The following is a 21,080-nucleotide window of genomic DNA, read 5'->3' as shown; positions in this document are numbered from 1 at the left end:
GCATAGTAAGACAATCTCTTCCATCAAGCTGGAACACAATGACTTATCCTTCCAGCTTGCATATCTTCTTCCTTTCAGAAAAAGGGTAGAGTTAAAAAGGCAGGAAATAAGGATTTTGCCTTTGTCATTAATCCATGAAGTGCCTTAGAATAAATCTCCCAAAATAATCCTAGGAAGAACAATTTTAATTCAACAGAGGCATGTATATTATATTTTAAATATTTGTTCTCAGTACTATATTCCACATTCAGGTTAGCAGCTGAGCCTCCTTCCGCATTAGTCCATCAGTTTGTAATTGACTTCAGTACAAGACAGTTTGATTGTGTAACTTGAACTTTGGCTACAACTTTACACCTTTAACTAAAACTATTTCCTCTCCATATTTTCTTAAATTTATTCTGATTGGAAGCTAGTTGGTTTCTCAGTATTTCATAATGGAAAAGGCAGAGAACCCTTGGAATCAGGAAGAGATAAATTGTTATTTTCTCATGCCAGACTAAAGAGTTTCGAAGCATGATTCTGGGCTTGAGAAGAAGTGTATCATAACCACAGTATTTTCTTCTTGCCAAGTCCTGTGGTAGTTACTGTATCCTTGTTGTGTAGGAAGCTACTTTGTCACCACAACAAGCAAACGTTGTCAGTACAATATCCAGTAATACTGAACTCAGCGTGATAGTTAAAAGTTCTTGCACTTCAGAAAACTGGGATTCAAGCATCAGTCTAAACAAGCTATTTTGTTCTGGATACAGTGCTGTGAGGTTGACTAGTTAGAATCTTACTTTTTGTGCAGTCATAAATTATCTCATACCACTCACTACTGCACACTGATGCTGTGAAATGCGAGAGAATTTCAGACTCATGTAAGAAAATATCAGCTTGCCATGGAAGACTTACTGGTGAGGCAATGGTCAAATTCTTTCTGCTTACGCAATTCTAAGCCTGGAACAGCTTTCTTGTCTCCAGCAGATGAGAATGAAATCTGGCTCATTTAATCTAATTTTGTCTCCGCCAACAGATCCTTCTCTCTAGTTCTGGTCTGCAGAGCTGATTTTTATAATAGCTTCAATATGAAAAACAAAATCTCAGCACAGACAGCTTCTAATATTACCTTTGGAGTTTTTATGACTGCTGCTGTTAACCGATAACAACATTATTTTTTATGTTGAAAATAACTTCTGGAATACTGGAAAATCTATCATTTATTCGAACAAAATGATTGATCTTGGCATAACAGAATCAGCATCTCAACTGGGACTCCTGGATGCTACGCTACCACAAATAAAATAAATAAATAATTAGCGGAATTAACAGTATATTAGAGTCCTGTCCTAACCCCCCTTGAATATGGAAGAATATGGAGGATATTAAATCAGAACACAATAAATTGACAGAAGTGGATTTTTCCATAAATAACAAATATGTTTGATAGTAGCTATCATTAGTAACCAGCAATGCTTCTTAAAATCTTGCTACAACATTCTTAATGGATGGTTTTCCTTGCACCTACGTAGGCATGTATACTGTGCCAGCTCCCCCCTCCTCTTGCACTGCAATACGTAGGAAGCTATTATTCCCAAATGGAGCATTTGCTTGCTGACATCACATGCGGTAGAATCCTTTTGTTTGCCTATGTCTCCTGCATTGAAATGTTTGTCTGAGTCACAAATCCCGCCGTCTTTCTTCCTCTATGTCACGCTTGCTTGAGAGCTCTCCCTGACTCATGGTTTTTAAATTTTGACAAAGCTCAGAGTGCTGTATGGCAATTGAATACTTTTCCTTTTAGTATTCTATTATGTAAATTATATCTAAATACTATAATGATCCAAATATCACTACTACTTTTTTGCAGCTTTTTTAATAGAGAGGTTTTGTGACTCAGATTCAGCACTGAATTTCGTTTAAAAAGGCAAAGTCTGTTTAGTGTTGCTACATTAAAAATTAAAGATACTGACTCCCATAACTTGAATTCTCCATTTAATCTGCTGGCTAAGTTTCCTCAGCTATAACATTGTCAAGTACTGTGCCAGAAAGGGGTCACGTATGTGCATGTGTCCAAACAAACACTTCTTGTGCTTGGAGTAATTACTATTTTGCATTGCAGTACCTTCCTTCTTCTGAAATTGTCATCTTATAGATTTGTTTTCTGTTAATAAAGAGGACAAATCCTTGCTCTATTTTCAGTGGACGCTCATTCTTTCATTTGGTTTACATTCTGGGGATGCTAATATATTGCTGGTGTCTAAGAAACTTGGGTATCCTGTTTACTAAATTAAGCCACAAACAAAGCAGATCCTGATTACAGAATATTCATTCTGAATCCTTTGTTAAAAGGGAACATGGAGGCTAAGGGCTATGCAGCAGTTAAGTTCAAGCTTGAGTGACGGTAAAACATTCATACTCACCAAGATAAGAACATAAAATTGCCATGCTGGATTAAATATTTTGTCCTTCAAATCTAGTCTTTTGTCTCTTCTTACCACTACCAGATAAATAAGACGTTGGAAACAGTGCTTTGACTGCCCTTGATCAAGGACTTTGCAGCAGGTAAGGGCTAAAGCCACGAACTGGCATAGCATTTAAGCATGTATTTATCTTAAAGCATTATATCAGAAGCTCCACTGCTTTATGCCCTGGCTTGAGGCATGTGAGCAGACTACTGCATGAAACCTTGTTAAAATTCAACTGCACACGGAAACAGATGAATGATGAAGACCTACGTCATTAAATCTATCTTACTAGATCCTCATATTTAGTCGTTTAAATTGACATCACTTTTGTACCCACAATAAAATAAGTTGGTGTGCTCTTCATCCCCAAAAAGCTGAAGCCTGCTGTAGAAAACATTTTAGATCTTTATTAGAAAATTAAAATTGTGTCATGCAGGAAGGAACTTGCATATTGTAATTTTAACACTGATGTAAAGTCCAGAACAGGAATTTTAGTGAAACAATCTCTCATGCTACTCTTGGTTGCATGTTTATTATGCAAATGTTCTCATGTAGCACATCTTTTTAACATTTGACTTTTGAATTACTGTTATTTTTCCTCTTCTCTCCGTGGCCGTTTGCGAGGGTTCATTTCGGTACCTTCTGGCTTTTGCGTGACAGCTGGAAGCTGCACATCTCGAAAACCGTGAGGCTGTAAGATAAAAGCAAAACCATACAATAGGATACGGGATATAGCCTAGGATATAAAACATGAGTAACTCTAGAGGAGGGGACTGCTGGACTCACTGCCTCAGTCGTTCTCAGAAACACAACTGTGAATTTCTAAAACTTAGGATATGTTTGTTTCATGTATCTGTTTAATTAACTGAAAGTGGCAATGAGATGCAAGAGAAGAGCATATCTGAATCAGTCTATCCAGACCACAGACTTTCCCAGCCCAGTGATTTATGGGACACAATGGGGTGAGAACTTTTAACTGCCAAAACCTAAATGTAGAAGTGAAAACTAGATGCTGGTACGCAGTGGAGAGCTCAAAGTGTTCTACATTCCTTAGGACCACTGGTATTTTCTGTTAGCTTTGCTCACCATTTAGATGACTGGTTTTAAAAGATTTAAAAATACGAAAGAGCTGGAAAATCAGTTAGTTGAAGTGTCATCAGTGCAGACAGAGACATCGGGATGTTACACTGTGTGAGGCCCAGGACTGTCCTCCCATCTCCAGACAATACTGTGTAGGGAGCATTGTTGACAGCTCATCGAAGGACTCTCACAGCAGTGCAGAGACTTGGAGAGGAAAAGGGGTCATCAGAAAAATAAATTGTTTTGGGGATCCTAAATGCTCAGGTAGAAACAATGAGGGGATGACAGCATTTCAGAAGAGCTGACATTTCAGGTTGGTGCAGTGTGAAAAATCAGGTAGAATTACTATCAGATACACGACTTTTCTAGAATGCGCATATATCCCATACCAAGATCGATCCAGGACAACATGAAACCAAAATGTTTTGCTTAAATCTCCCGTCTCTGTATTTCTAATCTATCTCTAAATGCCTCACCTCATCCAGCCTGCTATGCTTTAAAGGAACAAACATCAAGGGATGCCACAAGGGCAGAACTTGTACAGTCCCTCTGCTATTTTAAGCAACTCAAGTGTTATTCTAAATAGCATAAAGGGAATCTTAAAGTTTAGTGTTTCACTGCTGCTTGCATCTAATCTCTGCCATTTCCCTGAGGCGCAAAGGTGGATCTGTAGCCAAGAATCCACTTAATCCAGCATGCGAGACTCCTAACGAAAGCATTCCAATGGTAATAAAGCCTGGAACATGATGAAGGAGGCCATTCAGTCTGGATGTTTTGTGTTCAGTTAAAGGCATGTTTCTTCTGGGCATAGCCTCTCTCTGGTGACGAAAATACAAGAACTTCAGATATATTTGTGAAGCCTGGTAATGGTTTTTAGATGGAGACAACATGGCTAATGGAACTAAGGCTTAAAAAGGTTCTTCAGGCCTGCAAAGCTCAGATACTCAATGGTCATTTTGAACTGTTCTTTAATATTTTCTGGTGGCTACAGACTGCACCACGATTGACAAGGCTAGGTGGCTTTATTACTTGAAAGGTATTCTCATGGTTAGTCTGGCAGATCCTCCAATGTTCAGGGAAACGCTGACAGTTCTTATCCAGAATACAGGTTCTGGATCTCTGTCTTCCACTATCAAATAATCAGGTCACATTACCTGAGAAATTTAGGTAATCAGATGATCTATTTGCTCCCTTGTGCTTAAATCACTTTGTACTTCTATACTCTGCATTTAAGAATGACTCCACAGCAGCCTGTGAAAGAGACATTATTTCATCGCATAGGTGTTCCATGGCTTCCGCACTTGCTCAGAGTGGTGACCGACCTGCCAGGATGCCGAAAAGGAAACAACTGAAAAAGGACTAGAGCTTGGTCACTGAGTTACATACTTCTCCATCAGCTTACAGGCACTCAACAGCCAGTTTTTCAAAGGTACCAGCGTATCTAATTTGCACTGAAATCAACAGCAGTTATAAGCCTAGAAGTCTTTGAGGAACTGGGCTCCCTGAAGAATTTATAAAACGATTTTTTTGAATGCTGGGTATACATAGATGTGCTAGATCATATTTGGAAGCACTGAACACATATTTACCTCTTCCAGTTTTTAACTACTGAGATGGCAACGAGAAACGATAACAGAAGACAGTTACCATCAGACCTGAATTGCATGAAAGAAATAGGGATAATACATTTTTTTACTTATAGAAACCATCTACTGAAGCAGCTCAGCAAGATTAAGGGGAAAACACAAGGATAATCTTAAATTGTAACTTATCCTGTATTAGAATACATTCTCAACTGTATTTCAAAATTATGTGCATGCACATAGAAAAGGGAGCATTGCTGTTTTGTAATAAGTATAAAACTGAAAGCAAAAAGGCAATTAACTGTCTAAGGTATGATCAATCTGTTCGGTGGCCGGCGAGGGAGGCCTGCACACTCATATTATGTGACCCAAATAACCTTGGGATGTGGTCCCACTTACCTTTCTAAGTCTTTACAGAACTAAGAATATATATGTGCGTGTGTACATATATGAAGATATATATACTTTTTTGCAGTATTTATTCTATCCAGGTAAATATATTCAGGAATGAAAAAAACATCTGATTTCTGTTCAGTAGTTTGAAAACCTCATTGTACAGGCAGCATTAAAATCTGCAGGAAATGCTATGGCAACGTGTTTCCATGAGGACACACAACAAATAGTTATTGCATGTACCTATGTATGTGACATTTGAAAATATAAGATTATTTTTTCAACCTAAATATAGTTTAGATGCTATGTATTATTATCCATATGTCTCTAAGCACTTCATAAAGGAATATAAACATAGGATTGATCTGGGGGTGAATAAGGACTCCAGCCATAAGTTGGAAGCTCATCATATGACAGTGACAGGAGAGAAAAATCTGTCTATATTGGCTGGTCATTAGGCAGTACCTTGGGCAGCCAATGTACTTAAAGCAGAGATGGGAAAATATGTGCGGCTCAAAGCACTGGTGAGATGTCTGGAACACCATGTATGATTTTAGTCACCCTTGTCCTAAAAAGATAACCTCAGAATGGAGCAGATGCAGAGCAAAGCCACTATGGAAACAAACAACCTATCTTACAAAGGAGAGAACAGCTTGATTTGCTCAGTCTCCCAAAATGAAGACCCAGAGAGTGCATGACTGTCCTCTGTAATTACACTGAGGCCAAGAGTTAACATCAAGGACAGATAAATAAACAGTACAACAGCACACGAGCAGATGGGAACAGGCTGCCTGTAATTGATCTGGAAATCAAAATGTTTTCACTATAAGAAGACTGACATGATGGATCATTTTTTCAGAGAGAGGCACAGGGGCAAAATATTCATAAACCTGGAGACATCCCGATATTATTGGCTAATTTCAGTGGTGCCTTTCAGTTGCCTTCTAAGAAAGCAAACGGCATTCTCAGATTTGTCTACAAATCTCTGAAAAATTCTTCACAGTTAACACTTTGCTCTTATCTCTATATTTCCATCTCAAAAGAGATACTAACTGTAACGTGATATGGTATGGTTGACTCCTTCTGACTTGGTGATTTGTACAACGTTGCCAACCTGGTTAAACAAAAACAAAGAATTAGGATTAGTGAATTCAGATAATAAAAAAATTCCAAATAAACAATACTAGGTTATCCAGACCCAAGTTGTCCCACAGTCATCGGGTAGGTGACCAGTGGAATTCTTATGTGCGTATACTTGTACAGGTCATTCAACGTGTGGATGTTCAAATGCCATCCCTAGGTAACCAGCCAGCTCAAATACAATATAGACCTACTAATAAAGAGCGAGTGATTGATTAGCCTTGTTTTAATCATTGTACTTTATCATGTTTTTGGAACAATATCCATTCTGAATTAATTCCAAATGCCACTTTAAAATCTAAACAAAAAAGCTTTTGAGAACAATTCTTTTCTACTCCATTAAGCAATCATTCATGGCTTGACCTCTCAAAGTTGTAAGATACATCTCAAGAATTCCAAAACTTCTAGGGAGTTTTTTCAAGAGATTTCACAAAATACAGTGGATGCAGAACGTGAGTAAGATGTTCTAAGCCTCACCTTGCCACTGACGCACAGCGTGACCCTGAGTAAATCACTTCTCTTGTATCTCTCCTCTTTTCTTCATTTTGTGCATTTAGGCTCTAAGCTTATAAAACACCTAGCCCAATGGGTGCTTGCCTAATACAGATAAAAGACTGCAAAACAGCTGAATAATCGAGGGATTTTTTTTTAACCCGTCCCAGGGCTGCTTGTCTGCTCCATGCCTACCTCCTCCAAAACTTACACTTATGTAAAGCCAATATAGAAAGTGTTCTGCTCTCTGCACCAAGACACCCTGCCAAGGATCTTGTTAATTATTTTGGGGGCTTTTTTTCCTCCCTGAGGTGCCATTCTATTAGAGAGCACGTAATTACAGCCTGAGGAACACTGCCACTTCATATTAGCTAAACAGGGAATTCCTCAGAACATTTAAGTGGTGGGTTACACTTTACAAAATAGCCTAAATCTGAAGCTGCAGAAGCCATGCTTTTACAAGCGCTCAGCGGGAGCTCTGCTGCACACCTCTGACTCAACAGGATCTTTCCTCACAGCAATGAGACCCATTGCAATTAAGATCTGACACATTTCCAGTAGTAGCGAGAAACAGAGAGAGGGATAAGTATCATATGTAACCAAAGCGTAATAGAAAAGGAAAACGAACTCTTAAATGGTCTTTTTTGCACCTCAATAACAGCCTATAAAAACAAGAACAACAAGTCATGCAGGATCATCAGGTATAGGTAGTTCACCTACAAATGCAACAGAATCTGGCTATTTCTACTTTTTACAGATTTTCAGAATTGCTATGCTTCTGCAGGCCCCATTCCGTATTAGCCCATTCCATATTAGCTGTATATTTAGAACAGTAAATAAGAAATGCTTTTCTACCTTTCACCTTTCGTTTTGGAACCTATACCTACAACCTTCCTAGCCATGACGTGGAAGGAAAAAGCTCTTTACTTTCTGTATATAAAATTAACTTTTGTTCACTCTGCAATTGTCATGTCGATGCAACTTCTGTCTTATAAAGGCTGTTAACTAATCCGTGCCATTAATTTAACTCCAGACTAAACAGCCTGCTGTAATCACTCTGCAATGCTTTCAAACTTAGAATTTAAAAAACAAAACCTCACAAGAAAATATCACCACATTTTTCTTCCAAGTTTAAAAAGCAAAACTATGCAAAACAACATTCCATTAGCATTTTTGTTCATTATTTGCAGAAGATTAGGAAATAGAAGCAAGGCATCTTAAGTCACAAATTACAGCTGCATTGTGATACTATACGCAAAACAAATTCAACAGAGCAGGAAACACAAGCGAGTTTGCAACATAACAAACAGAGGAAAAAAAAAAGAAACAACAAAAATCACATCGCAACAGACAGAGAACTTCATACAGGTTTTAGAGGAGTCATCTGCTTCTAAAATCATCTTCCATAGGTCCACTCTGCATTGGGAGTAAAGGCAACTCTCTTTCTACATCTCTGCAGTTAACTGTCACTTAGTATTTGCACGGCTGTCCAGTTTTCAGAACCATCCTACTGTATTCAAAAGCAGAATGGTCCTAAAGCTGCAAATGAGGCTCAGGAGTCAGCAGGCCTATGTTCTATCCCCCTGGGAATCACTGTCTAGGTGGAAAGCCTTCTTGGACATCAAAGGGCTTTGTACTGACTAGGGCTTAAAAGTCAGACTTAGCAAAGAAATTCTTCCTGCTTGCAAAATGTAGACTGAGAGACTGATTTTTGGTGAAGCTTGGAGGTCTGTGACTGAGGACACCCATATGTGCTCACAGTTAGGTTATTAAAAAAAAAAAAGTTTTTTTTTTTTTTAACCTAATCACCAGTGAAAAGAAGGAGCACAACTGTTCAGCTCACACTGTCTCAGGGCTGAGCTAGATAGTTCTTTTTCAGCCTCAGTAGCCTAGGATGTGGGAGACCACGTCCTGAAGTCAAAAAGATTCTCCAGTGTTAGACTAGGCAGTATTACTAGGTACCTTACTGGCATACATTTACACTTACCTTTGATTGTTGTCCCAGTGAAAGATTAAACGAACAGTAGCAGCGTGTCCCCAGCTTTCTCCTGGGTGACATAAAATGATAGGCCATTTTTATTTATCTCCTATAAAAGCAGCAGCATCAATAAGTTGAACTGAAATCAGATCAGTCTTCCAAAAAATGATTAAAATATATATACTTTTCTTGCAGTAATGAATCACATCTTTTACACATGCAAGGATTTCACAACTAGTTTATCAAATATACTATACAGACAAGGAATAACCTCTGTACTCACCCACAGTGTGTTTTATAAAAAGCTTGATGCAATACTTCTGTATTTGTAGAAAGATTTTATATACACCTAAAAAAGGGCAGGTACTAGACAAATCTTGAAAACAGAGGCAGCATGAAGAAAAGATTTTTCTAATTTACTAATGAAAAAGTCTAGCATGTCTGAATCCTAGTTCAAAATTGTGATACTCTGTCTCTCAGGCATAATTATGAGCAAACATCACTCCCTTTGGGATACAAGCTTTGGGAGAAAGTCAATGATTATTAAAGTATTAAGGGCCCCTGAAGCAGTCTTCCTTTTCTGACAGCAAAATGAAAAAGAACAGAACGGGGTGGGGGGGAGGGAGAGAGAAGAAAGTTGGGCTGTTATCCTGTTTCAGGGGAAACAGTCCTACTGTTTCAGATCACGTGTGACCATGAGATAATTAAATTTATAAACAGCTCTATTGGGTGTTTTCCTCTGTTTATCCCAGGAGACATTCAGTAGTCAGAAGATGGACTGAATTTTCAAATAGTCATTTGGTTAAGTACTGCAAGCCTCTCCTATTCATCCCTACACGACCCATTACATTCTGAATCAGTTATTTGTTGGTCTCCAGCACAACACCAGCCCCACGTGCTCTGGCCTTCATTATAGCATGGGGAAGAAAAAATGACTCAACTGTAATGAAGACCTAGACCCTTTAGGCATCTTGCCAGACCCTGCTCCATTGTATCTTAGTTGAGATTTACAGTTTTGGCCATTGGATATAGTTCTGAGTCAGAGATCAAAACACATAATTTACAAATGGAGCAAAGTTCTACACCAGACTGCTTCCAAATACATTGAATACAAAGGGAAAAATGCTACTGCAAAATGAGATATTTCTGAGTTAAACTGGCTGCAGATTAATATTTGACCTCCTTTCTAAATATATCAAGCAGAAACGTCTAGGAACACCCAGCTTAGCTATCACTAGTGGGAAAGCAAGCTGCCTCTTTCATAAAGCTCTTGACTTAATACCTTGCAGCATCTGTGCTCTTTTTCATAATTAAGGAATTCCCTTCCGCTAGGAACCTGAATAAGAGTTTAGGGATTAATGCTCTTGTGAAATCTTAGAAAAGGCTGTTTCTAGGCGCTACCAATAAACAGGAAAAAAAAAAAAAAACCCTATGTAGGGCAGGCAACTGGACTGATTTTACTTGGGTTTTTTTCTGCTCACCTACCCCTCAGAAGTCCCTCTGGCTACCAGCAACCATAGAGGAGTAGGAGCTTTTTCAGCTTTACGACACGATGAGACTGTTGCAATAGCATCCCTTCAGCGTGGGTCATAAAACCACCCAGTAATACACCAGCATGACACTCACACCAAGTCTACGGAATAAATTCACATCAAGTTGCAAACAGCTTTGTACCACTTTGAAATTCTCAACTTGAGATATTGCTGTTTAAATTTGGATGAGCAGAGTATCTCTTTCCTTGAATATTTTACCAGCTGGTACAAACTTTCATTTTTGCAAGAGGATATACTACTATTCAGTTCAACGAAACTATGTGGCTACACGCACGTTCTGGTGAGAGCCTCAATCAGTTTATGGTCTCCTCAAGAGGAGGTTTCGTCAAATTAAATGCTCTTAAGAATAAAATCGTGTGCAAGACAATATGCGATAACTCAGGATTATAACCTACACTGACTCCTTTAGCATTCTTTACTGTCCCTAAGACAGTAGGTAAACACAAACACAACAGCGCTCAAACACTGCTGGCTATTAAAAAAGTCAAGGCAGAATCTATTAGCTTTAATTCAGTTTGTAGCCAGAAAGGCTGCCAAAAATAACTAATACATCAGAGAACAAAATGTGAAAATGACAAAAAGGGTCAGATACTGACAGCTGGGTCTTTATCTGCATGCACAGCCCAAAATTTCACATTCTCCAAAGAGATGATCTGTATTTGTTCATTTTACCTTACATCTGTGCCAAATGGTTTAATGCCTGTACAGACACTGAGAACATCTTTGCCTTTGTACTCTCTCCTTCTGCTCCCTCCCCTCCAGACCAAGGGAAACATTACTTAGTCCACAGAATCTGAAGCTAAGGGCACAGAATTTTTGCCCTTTAACTGCATCATGAAATAATATAAAGTTACAACCTGAGTCAAGAAAAGGCTCAGCATTTAAATCTTAACTTGGCCAAATCTCTGTTTCAGATGAATTGTGCTAGTCTCCCCTGCGAACAGAGTAAAACAGTCTGTATCGGGCACTGCTTATTACAAGGCAAGCCTGAACAGCCTGTAAGAACCATTTAAACTCACTATGGGCAGGCTGTAATTCAGGAGCCCACATAGACTTTCCTCTACATCATAACTGTAGAGAGTAAAGGATAGATAGTTCCAGCTACGCACCAAATATGAAATACCTTTGCAAATAACTAGTGGAAACACTTTAAACTGTTTATTTTGCCATTACACTTGAATGTGTTTTGGAGGGGCAGTTAACAGTTCTCAGGGAATTTAGGAAATTGCAGCATACTTTGAGTTCCACAACCATAAAGCCACGGACACATGTCCTGTTATTGATTCAACCTGCTTATCACCATCTTCCTGCCAGAGGTCTACTGCCCACAGTTAATCCCTGCATTATTTGTATGAACACCAGCCAGTTTCAGTCTAAATTACCTGCTTAGCAGAGGCTTGCTTATTAGTTAAATTACTTAAGCTTGCCTGACTCACTTTTGACAGAAATGTATTGTGACACACTCGCATAAACAGCTCAACCAGCTTGTAGATTAGGGCAGTGACCTCCAGCAGGGATAGTGGCCTCCTTAGCTGGCACAGCTGCAGCTGGAACAGAGGTACCTCTACAGCCTCAGGGGAAGGCTGCAACACATTAGCTACAGGTCTAAGAAACTAGTTACTCAACAGAGTGTTCTTAGTGTTTACCCATAAAGGGTGATTCAATCAGCTCAGGTAACAGTGACAGATCTAATTTAAAGTTTAGCATTAAATATTCGGGTTTAAAAAGAGAAAAAAAAAATCCAGCAACATTCTCAACCTCTGAGTTTCTGCAATCTTAAAATGTCATGACTTTTAAAAATATTTGTAATACCTTTTCAAAAATCTAATCAGGATTCTAACCTACAAGCCACATTTGAGCTTACAATAAAATTTGATAGTTGCTAATTATAATTACGATGCTGACATGGATAGGTACTACTGCAGAGTTCCCCAGTGCTAATAGTTCGAGGCTAATAGTTTAGATTTATGCTAATAGTTCCACCATGGATTCTGCTATACCACAGAAATTTTAGCAGACAACTTTTTTTGGTTCATGATACCAAAAGAAAGGAAATCATGTATTCAAAGATTGTTGGTTTTCAACTCACACGCTAAACACCTACCTAAAGCAGGTACCAGTGTGGACTGGCTTTGTCCAATCCTCGTTGTCATTTGATTTGTCAGAACTACCTAAAAGAGGAAACAGAAACAAACAAAAAAAAAAAAAACACAACTCTAGGAAGCAATCATAATGGGGGAGGGGAAAGAGATAGATTTTTCAGAAAGGTTTTATTGATAAAATGCTTACTCAGACCAAACTCTTGCCAACAGAATGAAACTTGTGTTAGCAAGAAGAAACTATAAAGGTGCCTCATCTTTTCTCAATAGCCAAAATAAAACAGGAGAATTCTGCAAAATGTACTTTCAGTCTGCATGGGAAGTTGATTTCTTTCATTCAAGACTTACAAAATGAAATCTCTCCCTACCCAAGAGACAGAAACTCAACACAACTCATCTATTCCACTGTATATGTACCAAAGACTCTTCAGATCTGTATTTAGATGCACAGGACTTGTATTAGCCCTCTCTATAGGGATAGGTTTCACTCACTGTGCCATAAACAAACTTGGTAGTGCTGCACAAAGCATGCATAAGCCTAACGATTAACAACATTTCTGCACCTTGTAGTCTAAAAATGTGCAAATGGATACAATGCAAAGCAGAATGAGAGTGAACAGACAGAACGGGGGAGTGTTTTCGCAGCACGAATCATTCGTAGGAGGTTCACAGACAGTCTAGGTTAGATCCTTGGTAGAAGTGGGGGTGGGTGAGACAGGAAAGAGCCAGGAATATTAACTGCAAGGTTCATTAAAAATGAAAAATAAAAAATTGTACCTGTCTTAAACCCTAGCTTTTTTTTGGTGTTTGACATGCCTGTATGATTCTTGCTTGAACAGTTAGAAAAGTGTACTAGAGCAGCCAATTGCACTGAGCATATGGGGCACATACCAAAACATTTACACAGCTGAAAGCCCCAAAACATACACTGTGTATTTTGGAGAATTAACTCATCATAGATCGATGATAACAGCCCCGCAATGGTCCCACTGAGCCCCATTGAGGGAGGAGAGCTTGACTGGGCATCCCAGCACAACCCAACGAGTTCAGCTTTAGAAACTGAAGAAACTCACTTCCTCCCATATTAGAGCGTTCAGACAGCCCAGCTTCGTTGCCAGTCGAGCAACTCCTGGCATGCAAGCTTAATTTAGACTGCTTGCAAGCTACATGTAACTAACTCAAAAACTAACAAAAGGGCCACTCTGAGCTAGACCATTTCTGAAGCTCTGTGACTGATCGCTTCTTTAGCGAGTGTTGATTTAGCAAACACTTTTACCAAACTGCTCACTTGTTCGACACAAACAAGTTAAACATATTTCACTTGACAGAAGGAAAAAGACTATGCAATGACAACTGCTCCCTTTCAAGGTCACTGGGCACCTAATGTATGACTGAGAGTAATCAGTTAACCGGACACTGTGCAAATCAAGCAGTCATATAATATTTGTCTCCGTTGGAGCCCACTCCAGAAGGAAGAACCTTCATAACTTATACTGGGGGGAGAGAGGGGATCTGCTTTCAGCAGCAAGTACAGTTGCCTAACTGGCAGAACGTGGAGTTGTGCTCTTTCTCTTCGTGCAGGTGAGGAAACACAAGGGGAGGCTTATTTTTAGCAGTACAAACAAAAGCCAATTGTGAGAGAGAGTTGTGGGTGACAAGGAAGCAAGTCACCTGGAAACAGATACAGGAACAAGCACCATTTTGAGACCCCGTAAGCTCTAATTCCTGAACAACCCTTTTCTGTGCTGCAACAGACTCATCGAACAACTTCAGGAACAGATGTAGCTTCTGAGTGCCATCTGCTGGCTACAAGGCTGCACATTTGCAGGCTTCCATACTGGCGTAAATGAGGTAGAAACAATCCCCAGGCAGGAAGCTGTGGGTTTCCATGGATGCCAGAACAGCAAGCCAAACTCTAGCAGATAAAGTGGCTTTCCTCCCTAGAAGCAGTTATTCCACTATCGCAGTACCTTAAATTTATATTCTTCATTTAAAAATATGTTGGTACTGCTAAATATTCTGATGTATCTTAAAGCGTGTGCTTTGTAGGTAGGAAAACTCACCAAAGGAATGTTATTTTTCTAATGAAGTCACGAAAGGGGATGATGTGAAACAGCATGACAAATTGATATGTTACCATTTAGTTAAAATTTACAGGATGCTTATGAGAATTTTATTTATTTGGTAAGTCCAGGAACTTCCTAGCTAAACCCTTTTGCCTGTGCCATACATCTATATTTACTGACAAAACTGGCAAATATGAACGTAAAGGACGTTCTTGCAGTTTTATTTTGCTGTCTACAAGCAATCACACATCCTATTTGCTTAATCCTTTCTAAGGCACTGATTCCAAAGTAGCATCATTTGTGATTTAAACTTGCCCTAGACTTACTGCTGCTTTATGATCATTTGCTATGATGATCAGCTGTTGTGCAAGACCATTCAAAAGTCTTGTGCGAAGTGAGAGGTCCTCAAAGTCATGGCGAAAGGGAAATGCAATTCCATCAATTACCACCAGTCGGACCTAAATAAAGGAGAAGAAAAAAACCTACGATTAGTATCCTACAAACTGATAACAAAAAGTAGTAAGATCTTCCAAGCGCATCAGAATTTGTTTTATATGAGGTGATGGCAGTCTTTTACTTTATACTCAGATGTGCTTGACAGTATAACATCTATTGTCTGTCTCTGCTTATTGGAGACAATCTGCACTGCATAAAGGAGTGCAGGCTGAAGAGTCTCAAGCTCCAAACTGCAACAGTATACGCTAGTATAAATCAGTATATTTGCTAAGTGCAATACTGCATTATACATAGATACTATCTCAGACCATAGCTGCATTAGCTTAAACAAAATGCTGCACTAAGCCCTCCTGTTAGTTAACTCAGCACAGAGCTGCCCTTCTGAATGTTTCTGGTTTCAGAGCTCTCTTGCTTACAAGCTAGGTGACTTATCTCTGCAGCACCTGGTACAGAACACCAAGGGATAAAGGTGGTCAAAGCAGTCTTGCCGAATAGAAGCTGAAGAGAAATTTCATTAAACATCAGAAGCGCACTTCAATCAGCTCTCCATGAGCACTGTTTTATTTCACTCTCTCCCTCAAAAAATAAAACCAGAACCAGAAGACGTGCTGTCTGCAGTCACTGTTGAAGTAACTTATCAGATACTGAGGACCATATCAGTGACCTGTCTTAGAAACATGGATTTTAACAGACGCTTGAAGATATTCCAGACATTACTTAATGAAGCTGGATATCCGTCTTCTCTGGAGGTGTTTGCCTTACTGAATTACTCCTTTGGCAGCAATCATTAGCTGCAACCAGAGTACAATGCTGCTGTAAGCTCATCACCCTCAAGACACTACATATTCATCCATTTGGGATTTTGATTTATTCTAACTTCATTTGTTGCAGTTGTTCTCCTGACCCAAATTTGCCTGAAATAACAGAAGGGAGACCAATAGTCTTGTATTATTCATGGGTTCATTTTCCACTAAAATCCTGGGTATCTGCAAGTTTTTGCATTAATACACAAGATAACAAATTGGAAACAACACTAGAAGACTCTTTTTTTTTTTCTATATTATTGATTTAACTCATCACTGGAAAATAGCTTTGGGTCTGGAACATACAAGCCTGCAGCAAACATCACTCTGTGAAATGGCCCTGGGGCTCCAACTGAGAAAAAAAAAAGTAATTTGAAAAAAGATTAAATAGTGAGAATCAAAATAAGATATTCTTCTGCTCTCTTCCATTTCTCTCCTTCGTGCAAATTCTTTTCAAGGAGCCTGTACATTTTCTTTGTGCTTGATTTTTTGACTATGAAAACAACCAGATTAAGAGTATAAAAATGACTCATACCAGAAAGAAACATATACATAGTTATACAACTTTCCTATCAGATGAACGTGTCCAGGTAGGATGTAATTTAGTTATTAGTAATTTAGTTTATTTTCTCCATGTTGCACTTGTTCTAAAATAGCAGATGAGTAGACTTGAAGTATTCAAGACTACACAATATCAGGAAAGCTTGATAATACACACCTGCTCATCATAGAATTTATCTCTAACATACCTTGATGAATTATGTTTATTAGGACAGTAACATTTTCTTAGCATGGTCTTTTTCATCTTGTCAACAAAATTTCAAAATAATTCATATTACCAACTGTCAGACATATCTGAAAAAAAACCCCCACCTGTATCTCTCATAAGAAAACCTAAAACGTGGAGTATTTTTATAGTCCCAGTCTTGGCTTTAGGTCCGCTCAGAGGGATGAGACCAATTTTAATGAGAACTAGGCTACAGCGAGGAGTCTGTCATGTCAATTATGGGCTGCCTAAGGAATCACCAGAAGGTCTTATGATTCTCCTGCAACCTTCAGTATTTTAGGCTCCAAGCCAAGCACAAATAATCAGGACAGATGGTACCAGAGAACTGCAGCCCAATGTAACCGTGCTAATGAAGCCATGTACTTTCCACAAGAGCAAACACAACGGGGCACCATTAGTACCTGGCAGAGGAAGGGAAATACTCTCAGACTATACCAAGGAAAAGTAAGATTCCCACCTGCACTTTCAAGCTCATAACTGCATCCAAAAATGAAAATGATATCCAAAAGACAATCTAACTAAACACCATTGATTTGTGCTCTCTTACAATGAAGCACAAGTCATCTTCCTGTTTCGGGAATGACCTGCCTTGCAGAATCTAGAAATCTGGAAAGGAGGTGGAGAAATCTGCATTATGATAGCATTCCACTAAGACAACTGGCAACTTTTTGGCTGTAGTTCACCCAAGAGTTAAGCTGCAGACTCTGGTTGCTTGTAGCAACAGAAAACGCATTGGAAAGAATGAAGAGTCAGTTTCTGGATGCGGGGAGGATGCAGGATGCTTCCGGTCCTCAGGGATCTGGTAGGAGAAAAGACTGACGCTAGGGCATTCTGATCCCCCTGCACGATGGTCATCAGACACACACACGGCTCAATCTCTTCTGTAAAGTAGTTTTGTGATGATTCCTAAGTCATTGCTCATAGAAATGCGCATTCTTACTGTACCAGGTGAGCATCACTCAAAATCTTTAGCGTGAAGATGAATGATATCTTCAGGTAAGTCTGCAATAACCTTACCTTTGAATGCTCTGAAAGAAAGTCTGGGAGGAGGTAGACCTGCGCTAGAAGCTCTATGTAGTCACGGCAACGGAAATAATATATGTGAGAAAGGATATTTTCAAGAGAAAAAGTCTCCAAAGCTTTTAGATGATCTGAGAAAAAATAAATAGATGAATAAACGGGTCAGAAGTTTGTACTAACGTATTGCCACTCCCATCATTCCACCAAACTATTTCTTCCACATACAGCAACAACAACTGCCAAACACCCAGAAACAGAAACTTTGCTAAAGGAACAAAAACAGTCAAGGTAAAGAGTGTGGAAAACATATTTTCCATCTGGCTTGAAAGTCAGAAAAGCGGTGACTCAATGCTGTTTCAACACTTGCACACAGATTCACTGGAGCTTCCAAAGGAATGCTCCAAACATGAAAAATGAATTTGTCCAAAAGGACTTTCTGAGTAAGTCATTTTCAAGCCAGAACATCAGCACCTAACAGCAGTTAGTATTAGTCAAGCATTGTTTAATATACAGGTAGCAGCTCATATAATATGGTGTCCTTTTAGCTCTGTTCAAATCCAGTTCTTTGTACAAAATGCTCCAAGAACAACATAAAAGTTGTGTCAGTGTCCCTAACATTCTGACGACTTACAGAATAAAATTATTCAATTAAATGCAACCTGTCAAATTGACTTTTAGAAAGAGCTAGATTGCAGCTACAATTTTGCAACATGGGGCTTCCACACTAACACTGACTTAAACAATTCTGCCTTTCCTCTTCCTGTTCCCAAGCTGCTCTTCCTGTCCTTGTGTTGCAGCATATTCTCCCTCAGTTTTGCTGAGACAGAAGTGTTTGGGTTTTGCTGTAAATTTTATCACTAACGCGATCTGTGTTAAAAACAAAAACAAATAACCCAAAACGCATCCCCAAAAAAACAACAAATAATCCCTTAGAAAAGAAATATTCTTGAACTGGTTCAGCTCAGTCTGCAGCATGGTCCCACCATCATATTGACGCAGTTCAGGATGTGATGCCCTAGGACATTCAGACAGAAATAAAAGGCTGGCAGCAAGAATTCCTAAAGCCAGCACTGCTGCTGAAAACCCCATACTGTAAAACTGCAGTCTATGAGACACTCACTTCACCCAAATCCTAGCCTATTAGGCAGAAAAAAACATGACTTAGCAACATACCTTCTTCTTGGTCAGCTTCAGCAATAAGTTGGCAATGCTGCACACAGGCAGTTGCAATATCCACTACTCTCTCTACCATAAAACTTCCTTCGGTATCAATGAACACTGCTTCTCCAGCTAGACCCCCAAAGCATTCTGGGATCTGTACGTCTACCGCCAGCTGCATACTGCCATGGGAAACAGAAAGATAAAAAGATAAAAACATGCATTACAACGCTCTCCCCTCCCAGCCTATTCCCAAAGTGACATTTTTGCTGCGGAATACATGGAGTAGCAAGGAGCAGAATCAATATCAAGATTATATTTGTAATGCTGTATAAGAATGAGAGATTGCAGCTATGACAATAAGTATGAAGAAATCTCATCAGAGTTAAATTCAGACAAGAAAAGTGATTCTCTGTTGCACAAAAGTAACGTAAAAATAGAATACCATAGCTGTGTTTTCCCAACACCGGGTGCTCCACAGATCTCGGTGATTTTTGTTAGTTGCACACCACCTCCGAGAATATTGTCTAGTGCTGAACAAAAGGTGATGATGAAACCCTGGGCTTGCTCCTGTTCCAATAGCTCCAGTGCTGTGCACTTCCTGGAAGTGCCAGGTGCCCCAGCAGTCCGTGTCGCATCACCGCGACATTCCTGCCTTACAACCTGTAATGCTTCTAGCGCTTCTTCTTTGGAGATGCCAATTTCTAGAAAGACAAACACATGGAACAACATCGTTTTTTTTATAAACAGCAGTGGATTAAGTTATAAAAAGAGAATTCTATCTTGTTTGTCAGAACCTTATAAGTCTGCAGTGCAACACGAAAATAGTAATCCTTAGACTATAATGATGCGCACAGCTTGCCAATATTTCTGGAACTCACGATCTAATTTTCAAAAGAACTGAGAGCAATGGTGCACCGTGTTCAGAATTCAGGTGACAATAAGCTATCTGCAAGTAAAAAGCCAAAACCGCTGTTCAGAGACGTGGCTGGGATCCGGGAGGGCCATTCACCTATTACGCCCTTGAATGTGCTATTATGAGTATCACTTGAAGCAACTAAGGCGCTGTAAAAGACATCAGGTTGCAGACTAATAAGTGGTAGTGACACCTAGTGATCACACTCTGAATACTCACTGTGGGCTACGCACCTTATGGCATTGTTTTTATTTAGATTTAAAGCAGACCCAGTAACAGAAATGAGACACCTGCAAATATCTCTGTGTGTGTATCTTTATGCACACATATCTGCCGTGGTCTCGTTATTTCACTTTGATCTGCAGGCAAAACTATCACAACGTATTCTCTCAGATATTTGAAACTATTGCTAATCACAAACACGATGCATTTCTTACAACGGCTGCGGAAATCTTACTTTAGCTTCTTGAAAAATGCAATTTCCTCATTTCAAAGCAGTTTGCTTAAAACATACAACTGGGGAAAGCGGGGGAACGGGTGAGAGGACAGTCTGATTTTTCTTTTCCAGTGTCCCATCTACACTTCCTAAAAGCAGGAGGAGGATCTTCTGTCAGAATCAAATTTATTTATTTATTTATTTTTGCTTAGGCACACGTGAAAGTTATTAAGCCTTTACTTTGCCCATTCCTCTCGGCTCGCTGGAAGCCTGGGGGAGATTTCGCAGGGAAGCTGCCCGCAGCCGAACCGCAGTTAGACAGAAAGCGCTTTATCTGCCCAAACCGCTGCACGCCGGCCGCGGGCCGGGGTCGGGGGCCGCGCCCGGGGAGCCGGTCCCGCCGCCGGTACCTTTGCTCAGCCCGCAGGGGCCGGTCTCCAGCAGCTCCTGCGCCGTCTGGAAGCCGGCGGCCACCAGCCGCGCTCGCAGGGCGGGCGCCAGCGGCAGGCTGCCCACGTCGCGCTGCATGGCGGCGCCGCCGCCGCCTTCCGGGCCGCCGCCGGCCCCGGCCCGCCCTCCGTGGGCAGGGCCCGAGGCTGCCGCCGCCGCCGCCGCCGCCGGGGACCTGACGGTGTCGCCCGAAACCAGCCGTTTCAAACTCGACCTCCGAGTC

The 21,080-nt window shown here is 40.0% G+C and overlaps 1 protein-coding gene across 1 annotated transcript; it reads right to left on the bottom strand.

The window, feature by feature from the left end:
* Window positions 1–2,832: 2,832 nt before the first annotated feature.
* RAD51C (RAD51 paralog C) lies at window positions 2,833–20,988 on the bottom strand. The gene is made up of 9 exons (XM_068909486.1): window positions 20,818–20,988; window positions 19,501–19,759; window positions 19,071–19,237; window positions 17,895–18,028; window positions 15,158–15,289; window positions 12,771–12,837; window positions 9,123–9,183; window positions 6,557–6,617; window positions 2,833–3,138 (listed from the first exon to the last, which is right to left on the bottom strand). Exons 1-9 carry the CDS (start codon window positions 20,933–20,935, stop codon window positions 3,037–3,039), a joined length of 1,101 nt encoding a protein of 366 aa, XP_068765587.1. The 5' UTR covers window positions 20,936–20,988; the 3' UTR covers window positions 2,833–3,036.
* Window positions 20,989–21,080: the final 92 nt, after the last annotated feature.

This window comes from Struthio camelus, chromosome 16, assembly GCF_040807025.1.
Source record: "Struthio camelus isolate bStrCam1 chromosome 16, bStrCam1.hap1, whole genome shotgun sequence".
Taxonomy (NCBI): domain Eukaryota; kingdom Metazoa; phylum Chordata; class Aves; order Struthioniformes; family Struthionidae; genus Struthio; species Struthio camelus.
This window is presented reverse-complemented; position numbering and strand designations above follow the sequence as displayed.